We start from the raw sequence: 21,978 nt of genomic DNA, 5'->3' as shown, positions 1-21,978 counted from the left end.
GGAAAAAAGGTGAAGGAAATGGTTAAGACAGTTTTTACCTTAAAGAAGTGGGGGCTGTTCCAGGACTTAGAAGGAGGGTTCAACTCCGGGACTGCGGTGAGGGAGGTGGGCTCAGAGAGGGGCGCCGCCACAGTCCCGGCCGCCTCCCAGCTGTCAACGCCAGAGTCTATAGGTTTACCCAGGTTTACGAGCGGCGGTCTCGGCTGGCTCGTGGCTACTTCCGGGCTCACGCCCACGACCGGGGGGCCCTGGAGAAGGGTGCAGGCAGGCAGTGGGTGCAGCCCAGGTGCGCCCAGATCGCTCAGAGCGTCTTTAGGATTTCTGAGTCGCCGAGTCTAGGGCGCGCGCTCCAGGCCCCGTCTACAAGCGCTGGTTTTCAAAGGAAGTTTGTGGTTTTTCTTTTTTCTTCTTTCTCTCTCTCTCTTTTTTCCCCATCGGGACAAAGAAAAATCAGTCAAGGACAAGCTCCCCGAAGGAGGAGGAGCCTTCCCGGGACTGGCGGATTTCCATTCGGGCTTTCTGACCTGGTCAGCAGCTTGGTGATCAGCAGTGAGGGAGAGAAACAAGGAGAGAAAAACAACAGACCCTTTCTCTTCTCTCCGCCTGCCGCTGGAAGGGATGGAGCACTTGTGCCTCTCTGGTGAGAATAGGGAAGAGCAAGGGCCCTGGCTGAGCGGGGAAGAGCAGGGCTGGACAGCAGAAGCTTGTTGGATCTCCCTGGTTGCGGTAGTCCTCTGACTTGCCTCAACAAAAACAGGGCCAAAGAGCCTGATAGTTTCATATTTATTCATTTAAAGTGAAAAAATCCTGATCCTTTCGAAGTCCTTACTGTATCATTTTTTCTTTTTTTGAGTTTAGAAATGAAACCGGTTGGGCTGCAGCCTGGTAATGCAGAAGGTGCGGAAGAAGCAGCGGGCTCTGGGAAGAGTGCAGCAAGCAGAAAACTAGCTGACCAAGCAGGGGATCCCATACCCCTGTGCTCTGGTCCTTGTTATGCTCACAAGCCTCAGCTTCTCATCCATCACTTCCTCTCAATTCCTAGCTTGGTGAGGAGGAAAAACTGGTGTGAGGCTGGCGGCAGAGAAAAAGGACGGATTCATAACTGAGGGAACCTTTGATGATGAGAGTACATTTACTTGCAGTACTCTGCACTACTCAGAGGCTGGAAGGTGGCAGTTAAAGGAGGTTGGAACCCAGCTCTACATTCTGAAAGGCCTTCCAAGCTCTACTCACAGGGCTACGGCAGGATGAAACTTCAAGCAACTCTGCAGGCTGAAAGGGCAGCTGGAACAACTAGGGAGGCAGGGAGTATAGATCCCAGGTTACAACAGACCGGGGAAGCATGAGACATTTGCCAACAGGCTACAGAGTTGTAAAAGCAGCAGCAGGAGTTGGCAAGAGACTGTAGGTGTTAAGTAAAGAAGAGGGGTCAGAGATTATTAAAAAATTTTTATAACAAGGAAGACCACATAATTGGTCAGTTTGGTAAGGAAGAGAATTCAAGAAAGATGAAGAGTTGTTTTTGCCCAGTGGAATTTTAGATGTCAACCAGGTGGTCGATATAATTTATGGAAAGATGCTATACTTAGCCTGACTCAAGAGGGAAAGTTCAGAAGCCACAAAGATAGATTATATGACACATACACGCTTGTGAACTTAGATAATTCTCCTTCCCGCAATTCTTGGGGCCATAGCGGAGCTGCGGGACTACATTTCCCAGGATGCCTCCGCACCACGCCCCACTTCGCGCCTCCCGTGAGTCTCTGGGCTCAGAACTTGGCCTCCGCCGCTGGGGGCGGGGCAACGTCGGACTCCCGGGGCGCCCGGTTACGCACTTCCTCCCGGGGTCGGGGCTGAATCGCCGTGTGGCAGGTTCGAGTCCCGCCTCCCGACTCGCCGCAAGCCCCCGAGTCCGGGGCGGGGCGCATTCGCCGGTTAACCTCTCCGCGGCGAGGGGCGGCGGCACACGTTGGGCTCACCATGGAAGACTACCTGCAGGGTTGTCGAGCTGCTCTGCAGGTAAGGGACCCACCCCTGTCTGTGATCGTAAGGAATGGATCCTGGGGTCCAGGAAGGACGAAGATGTGGGATCTGGGGAGCACCGAGGGTTTGTGTGGAGGGAACGTGGAATTGTGGGGTAGGGGCTTGGGAACCTAAGGAGGGAGGAAGGAGAACCTAGCCTTTGAGAGTGGGAATGCATGCTCACTTAGGGGCTCCAGTCTTTGGGGTCTGCTCGAGAGCGGGGAGGCGAAATCGTGGGGCCGGGTCCTGCCTCTGAGCCCCTGCTCGGTGTCGCTGGATTAGTTCCGTCGATGGGACCGGGGCTTTGCCGGCCGCGAGGTGTATTTGTTCCCTTCTCCCCGCCCCTCTTTCAGTTCTCCGTTCACGAGGCCTTTTTGGCGCCCTGGCCTCCGGGTGAACCCCGAGGGTAGGAGGGAATCTGTGCCCACGGCTTTGTTGCCTCTGAACGGCGGTTTTTGTCTGACGGGCCTAACTCCTTCTAAATTAAAGGTGGTCATGGTGTTACACTTTAAATCTGTTTTTTAAGGTAAACGCACACAGTACATCAGGCATGTCTGTTGACCCACAGCCTTGCATTCCTTTGCCTCCAGTTTTCTTCCTTGGCCTTAAAACATACAAATTACATAAAATTCCGCGACCTGGATGGGGATAAGCACAAAGTGTGTTTGGAATCAAAACTATATGCATGACTCCTGAATGCTTTGTGGCTTATTCTTGGTACTCTCTGAGCCAGTTGGAATCTCCCAGCCTTGCTGACTGGTCGTGCAGCGTTAGGTCGCTATTCCCAGTTAGCAGCAAACAGGGGGCCAAAGAGAGGCTCCGGGAGGTCACCTGGCCCCCCTACTTCAAGTTATACTACCCTTGGAGAAACCTTGACAGATAGTTGACTATACTTCCTTTTAAAGTATCTTAAACTCGACAAATTCCCCTGGGAAATAAGATTCTGGTATGTAACAAATCCTTAAAGTCACCTAATTTCTCCTGTAGAATCAGCTGCTGTCATAAAGGAATGTCCTCACCTGAAGAATGGGAGTGAAGTTCTAAACTTCCCTGGCAGTCCAGTGGTTAAGACTCCACCCTTCCAATGCAGGGGGTGCGGTTTTGATCCCTGGTGGGGGAAATAAGATCCCATGTGTCCTGTGGCATGGCCGAAAAGCAAAGAAGAATAGGAGTGAAGTTCAATTAGTGTAAAACCAATTACACCAAATTTTTCCATGTGAAATACAAATTTGGGAAGGTCATTTTAATGTATAATGCAATCTGGGACCAATTCATTTTGGTTATCTCTGATTTCCACCACAGGGAACTCATTAAAGATTAATATAGAGGCTTTTTGGCACCATTCCAAGGGCCAAGAAGTTGAATTTTCCCCTAATGACCCAAATAACCAGTCTTTTTCACCATTTGATAAAGAGTCTTTGAACCTGAAACCTTACCAGATATCATTTCATTGCATGCATCTATTCTACAGCATCTGCTCTCCAGAAGTGTCCCACATTAAGAGTATGTATTCCTCAGGAATATGAATCTGAAAAACACTGGGTTTTTTCAGTATCACTGATATCCTGACCTTTCTCTGCCTGCATTCATTCCCCCAGGGTACAAGATCTAGATCTTCCTTTTTCCAAACTTGTGAAGGTGAGGTCATATCTTAGAGCTCTTATCACACAACCTAGCCTGGACCAAGAGAAATTAGAAAGTTAGACTACCAATATTAGTGGGTGATCTGGTAGTAGGACATACAGGTGGACACCCAATGATTTAGATTGTTTTTAATTATGGAAGTAGAAAATGTACATAGTGGAAAAAAGTTATTACAAAAAGGATATACAATTAGAAAACAAGATCTTTTTCTTCTCCAATTTCCCAGAGGCCACACTGTTGTTTCTTATCTAAAGAAAGACATGATTTAGACAGGAACTATTTTTTTAAACTTTTTATTTTATACTGGGGTATAGCAGATTAACAATGTTATAATGGTTTCAGGCGAACAAGCAAAGGGATTCAACCATACATATATAGGTATCCATTCTCTCCCAAACTGCCTGCCAATCCAGGCTGCCACATATCATTGAGCAGAGTTCCATATATACTATACAGTAGGTCCTTGTTGGTTATCCATTTTAAATACAGCATTGTGTACATGACCATCCCAAACTTCCTAACTATCCATTCTCCCTAGCAACTATGTTTGTTCTCTCAGTCTGTGAATCTCTTTCTGTTTTGTAAGTTCATTTGTATCATTACTTTTTAGATTGCACAAATAAGGGATGTCATACGATATTTCTCCTTCTCTGCTGACTTACGTCACTCAGTATGACAGTCTCTAGGTCTGTGCATGTTGCTGCAAATGGCATTATTTCATTCTTTTTAATGGCTGAGTAATATTCCATTGTATATATGTACCACATCTTTTTTATCCATTCCTCTGTCAATGGACATTTAGGTTGCTTCCATGAGATACTATTGGGTTTTTTTGTTTTTTTTAATTTTTATTTATTTATTTGTTTGGCTGTGGCGAGTCTTAGTTGTGGCATGCGGGATCTTCTTTCTTCACTGTGGCATGCTAGATCTTTAGTTGCGGATTGTGGGATCTAGTTTCCTGACCAGGAATGGAACCTGGGCCCCCTGCATTGGGAGCGTGGAGTCTTAGCCTCTGAACCACCAGGAAAGTCCCCAGAGACACTATTAAGTTTGAGTGTTGCTGTTAAAATACAGTATAACTTTCAGGAAATCGTGAATGCTTGGACATTTGTATAAGACAGAAACAGCTGATAACTCAGCCAACTTTCCTATTGATACCATATTTTCAGCATTGATATCAGTGAAATTTTCTACAGTCTGCCACAATGATAGTAGGTTGTTCTATTTAAAAGAAATCTTATTTAACTAAATGTGCTATTCATGGTAAGTCATCTGTCACTTTTAGTTGGGAGGGGGGCGGGGGGAATCTTTGCTTCAGGGTGGGGCCACATTCTAGTTTAGGTGTTCATCCAGAAGCTTTGGATAATGTGTGTTGTCTGCACTTCTCAGGCATGAGGCAGAAATCGGGAGTAGCTGATTCTCCTTAGAAATTTACAGTCCTTGCATCACTGTCAGTCAGTCCCATCTTCCCTGCCAGGAATGCTTCTCTATCTTTGACTCCTTGTCTCCTTTTTTCCTTCTTCGTTAACTAGTTTGTAGAGTAAGCATCAGACTGTATTCAGCCTCAGAAGGGAAGTGGTTGGCTCTGCTAGCCCTAAAACCATCCCGTCTCACACCATTGAGGCCACAAAGAACATCAGAATACAGTCATTTCAACTAGTGGGGGGTTTTTTAGAGGAAGGGAAAAAAAGTTCATATCTACTTGTGGCTCTCAGATTGTATTTCTTCCATTGGCAGCTCAGGTTTCCTCATGCTCTAAGTATAGCTATATTTGCCCTGAACTCTTCCTCTGACAGTCAGAAAACTGAGGCTGTTTGGCTTGTGCTTTCAGCTAGTGGGGGATGGGGTAGGGGTTAAGAGTTACACATGTTTTTCCTAAATGAAGAGGAGAATGGTACCTTGTAAGTTAGGCATTCATATACCTGGCTTGCCCAGGATAGTTTATTGAAATATAATCATTAATTGCAGCCCTTTTCATTCTTAAAAGAGTACTGGTTTGAACAGCAAAGTATATAGTCACCTAACTTGTAAGCTATGTTAAGGATTTGTGATACACGCCCATGAAAAGATAGCGAGCTCCTTAAGGTGGTAATTAAGTTCTGTACCCCAAGTACAGGAAGCTGGAAGTAGAAGAGACTGGTGTGGCCTGGGTGCAGGGAAGATTTGCAGATTTGCAGGCATGGGTAAGGACAGCGAGGGCTGGAGAAAGAAGATGGAAGGAAACTCCTCTGAACTATGACAGAGTTGGCTCTTATGTGGTATCTCATTTTATCCTCATAACAACTTCACGAAATTGGTTACAGTAGTATCCCCATTTTTATATGAGGAAAAAGAAGCTTAGAGAGGCCAAAGTTCTACAACAAGAAGCAGAGCTGGGATTCAACCCCAGCCTGTGGTCTTTTCCAACGACAATTTGGCTGCTCTCAGAGAAGAACAAACAGTGCAAAGGACAGAGCTGGGAATGTGCACATCATGTTTTGTGGGCGGTGAATGGACCAGTCAGGCTAGGGGAGTGGTGGGTGCTGACGGGGGGAAGGAATGCCACCACCTCCTTTGGTTGCTCCTGTTCCAAGATTTGCTGAAGGTCCCAGAGTATTCCTTTTGTGTTAATTCTTTTTGGTTGCTGTCTGAGCTTGGCTGAGCACAAGGGCTTAGTTATTCACCTTCCTCTGATGGTCATTTCTCCTCCCCTCAGAGCCATGACGTTGTATTTGGTCCCTACTTTCTGCTTAGCCTTCTCTTGGTGCTGGGGATCTGATTGATCCTAATTCAGCTGCCACTTGGAAGAAGCAGCACCAGTGTGAATTTTGGAAGGGTTCTCTGAGGGCCTCTTCAAGCCCAGCAATAGACCTCTCCTGCTCTGCCTTTCCTCTGTTCCTCTTACCTTTATTCTCCAGAGTCAGGATCGTATGGCCTCTCTTGTGCGTATAGTTCCCTCTCTAGAGAACATAGTGCCCTCCCTTACTGCTTCTGTGAGCAAATTATCTCTGCAACCACTTATCTCAAGTGCTTTGTTGTCACTTTGGTCCACAGCCATCTGGTCAGTCCATGATATCTGGGAAACAGAGGGGCCTTCTCTGGTATCAGGAGGATGAATTGCAAATCAGAGGACTTATGGGCCTTGGGTCTTGGGTACAGAATTCTCATATTGTGTTGGCAAAGAGTTTAATATTGAAAAGAATCTTCCCTCTCCCATGCTGTTCGGTGTGAATGGGTCTTGGCTGCCACACTCTTGAAATAGGCTTAGAGAAATGGGCACAAGGGAGAACCTAAGAGGAGACTTTCCCTAGAGGTAAAAAATTTAAAAATGTGACTTTTGGGGTGCGTGTGTGTTCAGTTGCACGGTCGTGTCCGTCTCTGGGACCCCATGGGCTATAGCCTGCCAGTCTCCTTTGTTCATGGGATTTTCCCAGGCAAGAATACTAGAGTAGGTTGCCATTTCCTCCTCCATGGGATCTTCCCAATCCAGGAATTGGAACCCACATCTCCTGCCTCTCCTGCATTGCAGGCAGATTCTTTGCCACTTAGTCTAGCGGGGAAGCCCTTTTTCCCAGAAGCTGTTTGTGCAAAACCTTGACAGATAACCTCTGCTTTTTGTCCTTCTCTGTAGGGCAACTCACTCCAGTATTCTTGTTTGGGAAATCCCAGAGGCGCCTGGCGGGCTACAGTCCATGGAGTCACAAGAGCTGGATACAACTTAGCGACTAAACAAGAACAACAACTAGGGCTGGGAGTAGAAGATGGAGAACAGGGTGGTTTCAAAATAAAAACTTACTTAGGTACTAGACAGGACAGTTTTTACCACCAGAAGTCTTCTGAAATTGTCCCTTTCTGGCTTTGGGTTTCTGGGCAAGTGAGGAGAGTGGATAATACAGGGAAGCTGATTCTAGGTCCCCCTAGATTGTCTTTCTTCCTAAAGTTATATTACTTGATAATCCGTTACTTGTTATGTTTTACTCTTCTAAATGCTTCCCCCCTTCTCTAAACTATTCTGCCTAGCAAATCTTTCCTGACTGAAGAAGCCAGAGTAGATTTTCACTTTTCTGTAACCCAGCAGTTCTCAACTGGGGGTGATTTTGTCCTGCGTGGAATATTTGGCAGATCTGGAGACATTTTGATTGTCATGACTGGAGGTGGAGTTTGGGGGTGCTGCCAAACATCTAACAATGCACAGGAGGACAGCCCCTGCAGTCAAGAATTGTGCAGTTCAAAAGGCCGTAGGGCTGAAATTAAGAAGCTAGTGTATCTCTCAAGGAATCTCTCGTATTCTTTCCTCTCTTTCAGAAGTAGGCTGAAATAGAAATTCAAAAGTAAACTGGTAAGAGAGAATCCTTGTGCCTAAGCCGAACCATGGACTATATGGTCTCATTCTACCTGGCCAAATGCATCTTTGCTATTTTGGGCACCTGTAGGTTTTCAGATCAGTTCAGTTCAGTTCAGTCGCTCAGTCGTGTCCGACTCTTTGCGACCCCATGAATCGCAGCACGCCAGGCCTCCCTGTCCAACACCAACTCCCGGAGTTTACCCAAAGCCGTGTCCATCGAGTCGGTGATGCCATCCAACCATCTCATCCTCTGTCGTCCCCTTCTCCTCCTGCCCCCAATCCTTCCCAGCCTCAGGGTCTTTTCCAATGAGTCAACTCTTTGCATCAGGTGGCCAAAGTATTGGAGTTTCAGCTTCAACATCAGTCCTTCCAATGAACACCCAGAACTGATCTCCTTTAGGATGGACTGGTTGGATCTTCTTGCAGTCCAAGGGACTCTCAAGAGTCTTCTCCAACACCACAGTTCAAAAGCGTCAATTCTGCAGCGCTCAGCTTTCTTCACCGTCCAACTCTCACATCCATACATGACCACTGGAAAAACCATAGCCTTGACTAAATGGACCTTTGTTGGCAGGGTAATGTTTCTGCTTTTCAATATGCTATCTAGGTTGGTCATAACCTTCCTTCCAAGGAGTAAGCATCTTTTAATTTCATGGTTGCAGTCACCATCAGCAGTGATTTTGGAGCCCAAAAAATAAAGTCTGACACTGTTTCCACTGTTTCCCTATCTATTTCCCATGAAGTGATGGGACCAGATGCCATGATCTTAGTTTTCTGAACGTTGAGCTTTAAGCCAACTTTTTCACTCTCCTCTTTCACTTTCATCAAGAGGCTCTTTAGTTCTTCTTCACTTTCTGCCATAAGGGTGGTGTCATCTGCATATCTGAGGTTATTGATATTTCTCCCGGCAAACTTGATTCCAGTTTGTGATTCTTCCAGCCCAGTGTTTCTCATGATGTACTCTGCATATAAGTTAAATAAGCAGGGTGACAATATACAGCCTTGACGTATTCCTTTTCCTATTTGGAACCAGTCTGTTGTTCCATGTCCAGTTCTAACTGTTGCTTCCTGACCTGCATACAGGTTTCTCAAGAGGCAGGTCAGGTGGTCTGGTATTCCCATCTCTTTCAGAATTTTCCACAGTTTATTGTGATCCACACAGTCAAAGGCTTTGGCATAGTCAATAAAGCAGAAATAGATGTTTTTCTGGAACTCTCTTGCTTTTTCGATGATCCAGCGGATGTTGGCAATTTGATCTCTGGTTCCTCTGCCTTTTCTAAAACCAGCTTGAACATCTGGAAGTTCACAGTTCACATATTGCTGAAGCCTGGCTTGGAGAATTTTGAGCATTACTTTACTAGCGTGTGAGATGAGTGCAATTGTGTGGTAGTTTGAGCTTTCTTTGGCATTGCCTTTCTTTGGGATTGGAATGAAAACTGACCTTTTCCAGTCCTGTGGCCACTGCTGAGTTTTCCAGATTTGCTGGCATATTGAGTGCAGCACTTTCACAGCATCATCTTTGAGGATTTGAAATAGCTCAACTGGAATTCCATCACCTCCACTAGCTTTGTTCGTAGTGATGCTTTCTAAGGCCCACTTGACTTCACATTCCAGGATTTGGGGCACCTGTAGGTTTTAGTGTATTTTATTTAAAGTCTGATAGGGAGATGCTAAGTAACAAGGTTAATAATAACAACAGATGTGCCTCCTTCTTCAGAGTTCTTATCAGCAGCTGGATTTTCAAAGCTTTAAAAATAAAAGTTCCAGCAGCAGCAATTGTTTTTGTTTTAATCTGAACCCTTTGGAGAAAGTATCAGTTTCTTGGGTGTGAGAGTGTTGGTTAATCTGGCTATCATTGACAACTCCTCTGAGTAGGGGGAATTTCATGGATTAGATATCTGGATAAGGGACTTGATCTTATTTTTACTTTTATTTTCAAAGTCTGGTCACCTGTTCTCATTTGGAAGTACAAGGATTCTTTTCCCTATTTGAAAACAAGAAAAAAGTACAAACCAGAGTTGATATAGTTTAAATACATCAGCTACCTCAGATGCTGTACCTTTGACTACTCCTTGAGTATCCCAAGGAGCATAAGAATCAGAGAATTATTTACTGCTCTTCTTCTGAAAGTTAACATTCAAGGAGACAGTGTGGTAGAGGAAGGAGTACGTTTCCACTAAGTAGATAAGTGTAGAATGCTTAAAGCTTGGCCAAAACATATATGCCCTTTTAGCTAATATCCTTATCTATGAAATGAGGACCCATAAGAATATCTGACCTACCTCCTCTATGAAGATCAGTGAGGATGTGTGTGCAGCCCTACATGTGTATAAGATAAATGGAAATGATTAGAGGATGCTTTTGTTAATTTCCCGTTCTCCTTCCTGTCTAGGAGTCCCGACCCATACATGTTGTGCTGGGAAATGAAGCCTGTGACTTGGACTCCATGGTGTCAGCCCTTGCCCTGGCTTTTTACTTGGCAAAGGTGAGTACCTAAGAACAGAGTCCCTTAGAATGAAAAGATTTAGATTCAAGACCCAGCTCTGCTGTTTGATAGCATTTAGCCTTAGGTAACTCAGATCCCTTAACTTTGCTGAGTCTCATATCAGTAACTATACAATCTGAAATGATAATACTTTGCAGTGTTGCTGTGAGGATCAAATGAGCAGATGTATTTTGAAGAATTTGTAAACCATAAAGCAATATTCAGACAATCAGTTACTGAGTTATCACTGACTCAATGGACATGAATTTGAGCAAACTCTAGGAGATAGTGGAGACAGGGAAGCCTGGTGTGCTACAGTCCATGTGGTCACAAAGAATCAGACCCAGCTTAGCGACTGAACAACAGTGGGTGTCAGTGGTCTGTGTATATTCCTCATGCCCATGTCAGCTCTGGAGGACTAATAGTCTCTTCTCTGCAGCAGCTGGAACTAGGCCTTTTCCATGAGTTGTCTTGTTGACCTTCATGTTATTGCTAAGAAGGAAAGAGGGCAAGGGTCATCCTTTTATTTTGATTAGACTGGGAAACTGCGGCTTTGAGGAAGGCAGTAACTTCCCCAAGATCATGTCTCCCTTGGTCCCAGTGGTCTTGTGACTTTTCCTGTCCTGTCACATAACACAGCCATACCTTCTTTTCACTTTCCTATCCAGACAACTGAGGCTGAGGAAGTCTTTGTGCCAGTTTTAAATATAAAACGTTCAGAGCTACCTCTACGAGGTGACAATGTCTTCTTCCTTCAGAAGATTCACATTCCAGAGTCCCTCTTAATTTTCCGGGATGAGATTGACCTCCATGCACTGCACCAGGCCAGCCAGCTCACCCTCATCCTTGTTGATCATCATGTCTTACCCAAGTAAGTGGAAGAAATAAAGCTGATACTTATTGTGTGCCATGGGCTGTTATGAATAAGATTTTCAAAGAGAAGAAGAATGTTTGCTCTCAGGGATCTCACGGGCTAATCATAATTGATGGATGATACCAGATATAGAAAGGCAGTAAAAGATATTGTCACTTCTCTAATTATACAAGTAATAAAAAGAAATAGAAACATGGAGAGTTCAAACTAAAAGATAACTCAGAAATAATTTAGATCTACCTTTGGTATCATTGTTTTAAGATTTCATGGCAGACTTATTATAATAGAAACCTTTGAATAATGGTTACAACTATATTTTTAAAAAATTAGCAAAATCATTTCTTTCATAAAGCAGTATCTCATTAGTGCTATTTCACAAATGTACACACCTGTAATAATTCCATCCCTAATTTAGGATTGGTAAAAACTGGCCAGCAAGGCAGTACAAATACTGATCTTTCCAAGTGTCTCTGGCTCCTGCTAATACTAATATGTATATTTTTTTCCTTGAGCACACTGGTTATAGCAGGGATGCTGATAGAGGACAGCCTTCAGGCGCTAGTCCATCTATCCACTCACTCATTAATAAACTTCTATTTAGAGGATGAAGGTGAAGTGGAATCTCTGTTCTCAAGCAGTTGTCAGTCAGAGGAGGGAACTAGACAAACGGGTCATTGTAATGGGTGTTAGAGGTAAGTGGTAACTGTCATTTAGGGGACAATAGGTGCATGGAAGATGGAGTGGTTAAATATACAAGTGGGGAGAAGAGGATGTCAGGAAAGTTTTTCTAACAGAATGGATCCTTGATCTCAGTCTTGAAAGACCGTTTGCTTGGTGTATGAGGAAGTGAGGTAATTAGGAAAAGTATCCAGGCAGAATAATGAACATTAAGATAAGCAAAATGCAGGCAGGCATGAAATAGTACGGTGACTTGGAAGAACTGGGGTTTATTTTGCATGACTGGAACATAAACTATGAGGGAGAAGCAGGACATAAAAAAGGTGACTAGAGAGGTAGGCAGGGGCCTGATCACGGAGACCTTGTAGGCCCTCCCAGGAGATTAGACTTTATTGTAGAGCAACAAGGAGCTATTGTTAATTCTCTTTTAGCAGAACCAAATTTGCATTTTTCAAATAATCATACAGGTAGCCTTGTGGAGGACAGTTTGGGAGGACCCTGAAAGCAAGTGTTTGGTTAAGGAACTATTGGAGTAATTCAGATGAGAGATATTGAGGGCCTAGAATAAGGCAGTAGCAGAGGGTTGGAGAGAAGGGAACGTATGAAAATTGAGCCAGAAGCCATAGGATCAGTGAGCTGCATGAAATTTGGATATTAAATGAATTGAGGAAACAGGAGAGATTTAGATGTTGGGTGTCCAGGTGTCGACTGGAAACGCACATCAAATATGTGGATGAGATGTGGGTAGTTGATACTTTGTCAAATTCACTTATGCAGTATTTAAAGATGGCCTCAGTTACAGTATTTAAGAAAAGAATTGAGAGGAGTGGGGCAGAGGTGGAAGTGATCAAAGATCTAAGTGTTTGCCTAAGATGTCTGTCTTTTCTTCATGAGGAGGTACAGCTGGAGTGCCCCTACCTATCTTTCTTTCTTTTTTCCCCCACATCCCCCCTTTCCCACACAGAAGTGACGCAGCCCTAGAGGAGGCAGTGGCAGAGGTGCTAGACCATCGGCCCATCGATCAGAAACACTGCCCTCCCTGCCATGTTTCAGTTGAGCTGGTGGGGTCCTGCGCTACCCTGGTGGCTGAGAGAATCCTGCAGGGGGCACCAGAGATCTTGGACAGGCAAACTGCAGCCCTTCTTCATGGTGAGGGTGGCTTGGGGGTTGGGACCTGACCCTTTATCCCATCCCAGAGAAGGGAAAGTGAAGAAGTCTAGAGCCTTCCAGCCTGACCATACCCTCTCAAAGCCACTTAGTCCATAACAGAGGAGGTTCTTTCAAGGAGCAATTAGGCATTATAAAGGCTTTCCTGGGGAATATTTCATTGGAGAGAGTAGAAAGGAAGCATAAAACAACAGACCTAGAAGCTGCCTATTAGTAGCATTGTATAATGGAAGGAGGACTAGCCAAAGAAGCAGGAAATGAATTCTAATACCATTTCTGCCCAGGAAGTAGTTATATGACCTTGAACAAATCTGTTAACCTTTTTTGTTCTTATTTTCTCCATTTGTTTAAAAAAAAGAGAGAGAGAGAACTGGATTCAACTATCTCTTCCAACTGGGATCTGGCCTACGGAAGAGAGGTCATCTCTCTCTGACTAGGTTTCAAAATCTCCAGGAATTGAGATACTCACACTTCCTTTCTACCTTTTCCTCATTTCTGTGCCTACATTTCAGTTTGGATTTGGGATGTCTCACTCAGGACATTGTCCCAGTTTGTTCTGTTTTCCGTGAGTTGCCGTACAGTCTCCTTAGGTATTGTGTCCACTGGGTTTAAGGGTAATGTGTGCTCTAGTTGCCAGGAATGGAGGGCCACAGGATTTGAGTTCTCCCATGCTCCTTCTCCGCAGGAACAATCATCCTGGACTGTGTGAACATGGACCTTAAAATCGGAAAGGCAACCCTCAAGGACAGCCACTATGTAGAGAAACTAGAGGCCCTCTTCCCAGATCTGCCCAGCAGAAATGACATCTTTGATTCTCTGCAAAAGGCCAAGTTTGATGTATCAGGTATGAAGTGTTAAACTAGTGGACAAAAGCCTTGTTCATTATATGCTTGAAAACCAGCAAAACGATGTCAGGGCATGCTGAATGATTTAAGCTTTACACCAGAAAGAAGCTGGCTAGTATATGAGTCTAATCATAAACTAATCATTCATTTACTGGATTGTTCTGTCCTGGCTATTGTGTGGATACGAAGGAATATATTAAGAGTCTCAGAGGTTTTCAGTCTAATTAGAAAATATAGACATATAGGGACTTCCCTGGTGATCCAGCAGTTAAGACTCTGCACTCCCAATACAGGGAGACCAGGTTCGATACCTGTGGGAACTAGACCCCACATGCTGCAACTAACACCCAGCATAGCCAAAAAAATGAATATTTTTTTTTTAAAAAAAGAAAGAAAATATAGACATAAGTATGCTGAAGGAATATAGTTGTCCCTCGGATCTGCAGGTAAGTGGTTCCAGGATCCCTTACAGATGCCAGAATGCTTGGATAAACTCAAGTCCCTTATATAAAATAGCAAAATATATGAATACAGCTGGCCCTCCTTATCTGTGAATGTGAAGCCTACATACAGAGAGTCAACTGTACTGAATTATGAGAGGGAGATCTAGATCACTGGTTAGGGAAGCAGAATAAACATTTAGGGTGAATATACAAAGGACATTGATACTTTTGAATTGTGGTACTGGAGAAGACTCTTGAGAGTCCCTTGGACTGCAAGGAGATCAAACCAGTCAATCCTAAAGGAAATCGACCCTAAATGTTCATTAGAAGTACTGATGCTGAAGTGCCAATACTTTGGACACCTGATGCAAAGAGGCGGTTCACTGGAAAAGACCCTGATGCTGGGAAAAAATTGAAGGCAGGAGGAGAAGGGGGGAGACAGAGGATGAGATGGTTAGATAGCATCACTGACTCAATGGACATAAATTTGGGCAAACTCCAGGAGATAGTGAAGGACAGGGAAGCTTGGCATGCTGCAGTCTGTGGGATTGCAAAGAGTCAGACACGACTTAGCAACTGAACAAAAGCAATAATACAAAGGACAAAATAAAAGAAGAAAAACTTCCATGACTTTTTTTACCTAGCTATCTCTTGTTGACATTTTAAAAAAAGAGAAAGAAATAAAGAATCCACCTGCAGTGCAGGAGAGCTGGGTTCGATCCCTGGGTCGGGAGAAGGGCATGGCAACCCACTCCATTATTCTTGCCTGGAGAATTCCATGGACAGAGGAGCCTAGCGAGCTACAGTCCAAGAGTCAGACATGACTGAGTGGCTTTCTTTCACTGCTTGTGGATATTTAAAAAGGAGAAAGAAAGGTCCCACATGTACTTTTAAAAAAGTGAGACAACCTGGAAAGGGGAAAATCAGGAGTAAAAGCCTCTCTTCTTCCATTTACCCTGCTCCCCAAAGTCCCTTGCTCTAAAGGTAACTGTTGTGACCCAGTAATTGAAAATAATTTTTTATTTAAAGTAAATTTCCATTCTAGAATTACATCCTGAGTTATGAGCCCTGTTCTTTGCCTCAAAGAGTGACTGTGTTTTTCCTCTTCCTTGACCTCACCTTCCTGATCCTAGGACTCTGGGTTCTCTTGGTTCTCTTGTTTGACCCTTAGTCTCACATCCAATTTCTAGGACTGACCACAGAGCAGATGCTGAGAAAGGACCAGAAGACCATCTCCAGACAAGGCACTAAGGTGGCCATTAGTGCAATATATATGGATATGGAGGTAAGAGCAAGATGTAGGTGTGGGTGGAGAGAGAAAACCTTCAGTTTTGTTTGTAACCTTGTCCCTTATTCCTGGCTCGCCTCCAAAATATATCTTGTACCTACTTTTCTCCATCTGTACTGTAACTCCACAGTCTGTCATCTCTCACTGCACTGTGAGACCCCCAGTGACCTGTAGTGACCCCCATGCTGGTTTCCCTGTCTCCACTTTTGGCCCCTGCAAACCGTTCTCCCCACAGCAGCCAGAGTGATCTCTTTAAGACATAAGTCAGATCCAGGGGCATTCCCTGGTGGTCTAGTGGTTAGGATTCGGTGCTTTGGCTGCTCTGGCTGGGGTTCAATCCTTGGTTGGGGAACTGAGATCCTGCAAGCTGCGAGGCATGGACAAAAAAAAGACGTGTCAGATCCTATTGGCCCTCCTCCCTTTACTGCCTTTTCATCACACTTCTAATAAAATCTAAAGGCCTTACTGGGGTTTAAAGGGCCATCTTTGATCAGGCCTGCATCCTTTTCTCTGACATCTGCTCATTCCAGCCCCATTCCTGCACTCACAGTACTGCAGCCACCCCAGTTTGCTTTCTGTTTTTCAGAACCATTAAACTCACTCTCAACCCAGAGCCTTTGCACTCCTTTTGCAGAGCTGGCTCCTTCTTTTTGTTCAGGACTTAGCTCAGGTATCTCCTCCTTTAAAAGGTTTTTGTTGATTACCCTAACTAAAGTAATACCCTTTGTGCTCAAAAATCTCTAAAAATTACTTTTTATTTTTGGCCATGCAGCTTGCAATATCTAGTTCCCTGACCAGGGATCAAGCCTGGGCCCCCTGCAGTGGAAAGCACAGAACCTTAGCTACTAGACTGCCAAGAAATTCCTTTTTTTTTTTTCATAGCACTCAGCACAATGAAATAATCATGTTTCATGGTTTCCTTGTTTTTTGTCTATATTCCTCTGCTAGTTTATCAACTCCCCCAAAGCAGGGACCCTGTTTGTTTTGTTTCTGGTATATCTCCAGCACTTCGACAGTGCCTGACACATAGTGGATCCTCAGTGAATTTGTCAAATGGGTGAATGAACATAATTCTGATAGTGGTATTTTAATACCTAGTTCCATATCATATTGGGTTAAATCAGTCAACAACCAGATCTAACACATACTTTCATAGACTGCACAGCTTTCTCCTAAATAACATGTAAAAAACACTAAATAACTAAAAAAAGAATAGTTTGGCCTCTTCTCTTACTACTCATAACCTAGTTTGGGAACCAAACATAAGAGCACAAAAGGCTTGGAATTCCCTGGCAGTCCAGTGGTTAGGACTCTGCGCTTTCACTTCAGGGAGCAGGGATTCGGAGCCTGGTCTGGGAACTAAGATCCCACATGGCACAGCCAAAAACTTTCTTTAAAAAAAATTTTTTATAATATAAAGAAAAACTAGAGAAAAAAAGAACACAAAAGGCTTGCCAAGTACCATAATCACAGTATCAATTGACTCATTAGAAATACCAAGAATAAAGAAAAGCCCTAATCTGGAGCAGCTGGTGGTGGTATTCACTGGAGGAAATACTGCATGAGATTTTGGAGAAGAATATAGACAGACAAAGAATGAAGAGCCAAGGATGCAGTTTTCATGTTGTCTGTACTTATTTGTATGCACCATTTGTATTCTGTTTTTATTTAGAATAAAAATACCCACAAGGCAAAGACCTTGCTTGTTTGATTGCAAGAGCAAGATAGCCTTGGACATGCCCAGCATGTTAGTTACATTATTATTTTTTAGTTCTTAAAACAATCATGTTTGGTAAATTATTTATCCTCATTTTACGTGAGGAAACTTATGATCAGGGATCCTTGATCGTATAACTGAGAACTAATAGAGCTGATTTTCAAACCAACTCTGTCTGAACCCAAAGCCTATATTCTCCTCATTCTATATGTTGCCTTCCAGCACATAAATAGCACAGAGTAAATACTAGATACCTTTTTTATGGAGTACAAGTCCCCGGTTATCATGCAAAGAAACCTTTCATAAGCATCTTCTGTTGGGGAAGATAATGAAGGTCCAGCTGTAGCCCTCACCCCTGTCCATTTCTTCTGTTTTAGGCTTTTCTGCAGAGGTCTGGCCTCCTTGCAGATCTCCATGCCTTCTGCCAGGCTCACAGCTATGATGCCCTGGTTGCCATGACTATCTTTTTCAACACTTACAATGAGCCCGTGCGGCAGTTGGCTGTGTTCTGTCCCCACGCAGCACTTCGAATGATGGTGAGTCTCTCTCCTGGGGGCCCTGTGGAGTTCGGCCTGTGTGCACTGCTCTGTTCTATAAAGACCTCTCCTTGGTTTTTGTATTTATACAGAGGTCCTTGATCTATTTCCAGAATCTCCCCTCCTTCCTTTTCTCCATTTTCTCTATATGTGACTACCCTTAATCATGCTATTGGTGAGAAACGGAGATTCCAAAGAAAATTAGAGACACAATTGCTACTTAGTAGGACTTGAAATTGGGCTAAAAGAACCTGTTATAAATCTGGAGTTAAAACTTGATTTAATCACTAATTCCTAACTCCTGGAAATCAATTTCTTTCTTTTTACCTTATTGCTTTGAAAACTGAAAACAGAAGAGAAACCTTTTTTACTCTTAACTGGGCAAGGGTTAGTTATTCTGTGCTAACTGTGCAGAGTAGTTGAGGAGCAGGTTTGGTTTTTAACTCTGATCTTCCATTTGGCCACCTTTCTCACTTCTCCACCTTTCTTTTCCTCAGTTGGCTACTCATAAACTCAGGGAAGAATTTAAAAGTGGACTTAAGGCAGTCCAGAGATTCTTTGGATTTCTTAGCAATGAGGACTGCTAGACTAGTCTGAATACAGCCAGATAATCTTTTTGTTCATAAAAGGTATGTCTGCCTTTTCCCACCTCTGTCTGTCTTTATCTTCTCCTCCAGGAAGCAAACGTAATTTCATTCGATGGAAAGTAAGTTTGGCATTATGGAAAGAACTACCCTTTTAAAGGTAGATAAATAGGCTTTTCTGTCCCAGATTTGCCACTTACTGGCCCTTTGACCAAAGGGAAGTCAGTTGACTTCTGAGTCCATAAATGGCATATTACTACCTAGTGTGATATGATCGTGAAACATAGTATCATATGTGAAGTTCATTGCTGGGCACAAGGTACTCTTAGTAATCATGTCATGAAGGAAAGGGTGCTTTGACCCTACCTTCCTGAATCTCCCCTCTTCTCCCTGCCACAGTCCCTCTGATGACTCGACCATCGCCCTGGCTGCCTCTGTGCTGGGAAATGGTAGTCCTCTTTTCACGGTCTGCCCTACCATTTCCTTTCTTTCTCCTTTGTTAAGAATGGCATATAGTAATTTAGTACACTGCTCTAGTGACAGACCTGAGTTCAACTATAAGCTTTGCTTCATTCAAAGTTGACCTTTGGCAAGTTACCTAATCTATCTAAGCTTCAGTTTCCCTACCTATAAATGAGGGTAATAGTAATACCAACCAGTAAGGTAGTTGTGAGGATTAAGTGAGAAAATTAGTATTTGGAAATGGCCAGACATGGCACAGAGCCTGGCATACCTCCCAGCCCCATTTGATCTATTCATTCTTTCTGCCTCTATTGTTCCCCTGACTTCAATGCAGATGCTTGGCCCATCTCAGCTAAGGATAGAGTTCAAGTTTTTAAACAGAGCAGTACCCTTGGAAACAACAAAATCCTAGGAGCTGGGAGTCACAGATTCTAGTTCAGACTCTACCATCATCTGTGTTCAAGACATCAAATCTCTCTGGACTTTGGTTTACTTATTAATAAAATGAAATATATGATCTCAAATGTTTCTTCTGTTTCTAAAATACTGTGTGTATTAGCTGATGTGCAAGCAATAAAACAACTCTGGATGACTTAATTTAAATTAAAAAAAAAACATTTTTTTTTCTCCTCTGCTAGAGAAGTCTCTTAGAAGTCTCAGTCTTTTGCCTCACCACCTTATATACCATCTCCCCATCTTGTTTTCTCTTTAGATCTGTGGAATCCTGGAACATTCCCACTCTCCGTCCCTGAAGCTGACCCCTGTCCCAAGCGGCCACCCTAACCTCCAAGCCTATCTTCAAGGCAACACCCAGATCTCTCGAAAGAAAGTTCTGCCTCTGCTCCAGGAAGCCCTGTCAGCGTATTTTGACTCCACGAACATCCCTTCAGGACAGCCTGAGACAGAGGGTGTGTCAAGGGAGCAGGTGGACAAAGAACTGGACAGGGCAGGCAACTCCCTGCTTTCTGGACTGAGTCAGGATGAGGAGGAGCCTCCACTGCCCCCCACGCCCATGAACAGCCTGGTGGACGAGTGCCCCCTGGATCAGGGGCTGCCGAAATTCTCAGCCGAGGTCATCTTCGAGAAATGTAGTCAGATCTCGCTGTCAGAATCTACCACTGCCTCCCTGTCCAAGAAATGACTTTTAGGAGGGAAGGGGAAAGTGAGAGAGGTTGCTTAAACCATCCTGAATGCATGTTTTGAGACGTTTCAGCAGTTCTGTCTTCTTCATTGGTCCAGGATCTGGTGTACTGTTGTTATTAACCTAGGAGGAGAAAGAAGAGAAAGAAAGCTGAGCTGGCTTTCTACCTTTTTCCCCACAATCTCAACCAATCAAACAAATTTTATTATTTAATTTAGCTGTTGGAATCCGCACTGACTATCATCTATTTCATTTGCCAGGGTCATAATGTAATAACATACATTTGTATGTATTACATAATGTAGTAACATACAGGTGCAGCAGAGTGGCACAGAAATAATGTGTACCTCGAGAGTGCCCTCAGTCAGGCTCTTTAACAGAAGCAGTATTTCTCATGGAACCAAACATGCATTGTCTCCAGTATTCATTTATTCTCTTACTAATTCAAGTATTTATTGAATACAATACCTACCTTAAACTTATTCTAGTTTTCAGCCTTTAGCTGATTTCCACCTCCATGACTCCTCTCTCTGCCCCCCCAATTAGGTGATGGTGTCTGATCCCAGATGGCTAAATTTATTCTCAGCTTATTGTGACTGTTTCAGGATTGTTTAGGGGCAGATTGGAGGCCCTTGTCTTCTGTCCTGATCAGGTGGCCTAGCTCTCAGTTTCTCTGGATCCCTTTGAGCCAGAGCCACAGGGATCCAGAAGACCTCCTAGTTCAGGAGACACCTGGGAAGGGCTTAAGACCTCCTGGGCACTCTTCCCAAAAGATGGCAGAAATGCCCTGAGAGCCCCGGCTCTACTGATTTCTTACCCATCTCATTATTCTCCTCTTGCACAGAGTAGAAGGAAACAAGGAGTTTCATACCGAGTGCCATAAACTGTCTTTTGTCCAGACACTCACTCTTTTGAGTCTCATTTCCCTGTCTGCAAAACTGATGTTCCCTGGTTTCTGTCATCTGCCTGTTGCCACCATCCTTTCTCACCTCTGCTTCTCTGGTTTTTTTGTTTGTTAGTTTCTGTTTCCCTGGGAATCCTCAGGGTCACTGGATTGTCTATTTCTATTTCTATTTCTATTGTCTATTGTCTATTTCTATTTCTATTTCTATTGTCTTTTTCTAATTGTACCAAGGTCCTCAGCCTCATGTAGCATGTACAGGGGTATGATTCCTACCATAGTGACCCAGCACAGAGCCCACCCCCCCCCCCGCCAACTTGTTCTGCATGTGTAGAGTCCCCCTTTTCTCTTCAGACCAACCTGTTCCCCGTTTTACTCCCCAACAGCTCTGTCTCCTGTGGGTTGTCAACAGTTTTCGCTGAACAGTGGGGTATGTGATGGTTTTGGCATGATGTCTTCATATGAGGGAAGCAGTCTGACTTCACTTTGAAGGGATGATGTTTGTAGCCATTGGAAGGTAAAATAGTGGTGTGATTATTGAACCAAAGGAATTTACGTTTTGTAACTTGGTTACTTTTATTTTGCATTTTGTTAAAGTATTAAATACTTTTTTCCTGTTTGAGGTCTTGTCTCTTTTTACGACTATAATCAGCCCTTTCCCTTGGATAATTGTTTTAACTTCCTCAAGATTCATTTCCCTTCTTTCTGCTGTGCTTACTGTCTTCCTTCTGTTGACTCTTTTTGGGAATAAGGAGCAACAGTCTTTTTATCTCCCCTCATCCTCAGAATGTTTCTTCTTCCAGAACTCTTATCACATACTTCTGTGTCCTTGATTTTGCTTATACTTGAAAAGTAGGCACACGATAG

At 43.8% G+C, this 21,978-nt stretch overlaps 2 protein-coding genes across 42 annotated transcripts in view; one reads left to right on the top strand and one right to left on the bottom strand.

The window, feature by feature from the left end:
• MINDY1 (MINDY lysine 48 deubiquitinase 1) overlaps nt 1-17,875 on the bottom strand; it is a 31,350-nt gene extending 13,475 nt beyond the window's left edge. For 17 of the 35 annotated variants that reach the window (XM_081487711.1, XM_081487696.1, XM_081487712.1 and 14 more), the window contains exon 1: nt 39-1,753. The gene's annotated coding sequence lies outside the window, so the exon portion shown is untranslated. Of the gene's footprint in view, nt 1-38; nt 1,754-17,741 lie in introns of those variants that run through there. The other 18 variants (XM_081487701.1, XM_081487682.1, XM_081487702.1 and 15 more) reach the window with 3 other exon arrangements.
• Nucleotides 1,844-21,731, top strand: PRUNE1 (prune exopolyphosphatase 1). Of its 7 annotated transcripts, none has more exons than XM_081487718.1 (9): nt 1,844-2,019; nt 10,383-10,475; nt 11,144-11,346; nt 12,992-13,176; nt 13,880-14,038; nt 15,673-15,767; nt 17,865-18,023; nt 18,521-18,652; nt 19,782-21,731. In XM_081487718.1, exons 1-8 carry the CDS (start codon nt 1,981-1,983, stop codon nt 18,608-18,610), a joined length of 1,023 nt encoding a protein of 340 aa, XP_081343844.1. In that variant the 5' UTR covers nt 1,844-1,980; the 3' UTR covers nt 18,611-18,652; nt 19,782-21,731. The 7 variants fall into 7 exon arrangements, with proteins under 7 accessions (XP_081343844.1, XP_081343845.1, XP_081343842.1 ...); XM_081487719.1 differs by lacking the exon at nt 19,782-21,731 and adding an exon at nt 19,404-19,588; XM_081487716.1 differs by lacking the exon at nt 18,521-18,652 and having other exon boundaries at nt 11,234-11,346.
• Nucleotides 21,732-21,978: the final 247 nt, after the last annotated feature.

The sequence above is a fragment of the Giraffa tippelskirchi genome, chromosome 5 (genome assembly GCF_054371585.1).
Source record: "Giraffa tippelskirchi isolate mGirTip1 chromosome 5, T2T-mGirTip1v1.2.pri, whole genome shotgun sequence".
NCBI lineage: Eukaryota > Metazoa > Chordata > Mammalia > Artiodactyla > Giraffidae > Giraffa > Giraffa tippelskirchi.
The sequence above is the reverse complement of the archived record's forward strand: the minus strand, read 5'-3'. Positions and strand labels throughout refer to the sequence as shown.

Coding starts and splice junctions, on each gene's coding strand:
- PRUNE1 (XM_081487715.1), top strand. CDS start 1,981: ATGGAAGACTACCTGCAGGGTTGTCGAGCTGCTCTGCAG. Junction 13,177..13,879: donor AACTGCAGCCCTTCTTCATG/GTGAGGGTGGCT, acceptor CCTTCTCCGCAG/GAACAATCATCCTGGACTGT. Junction 14,039..15,672: donor GGCCAAGTTTGATGTATCAG/GTATGAAGTGTT, acceptor TCCAATTTCTAG/GACTGACCACAGAGCAGATG.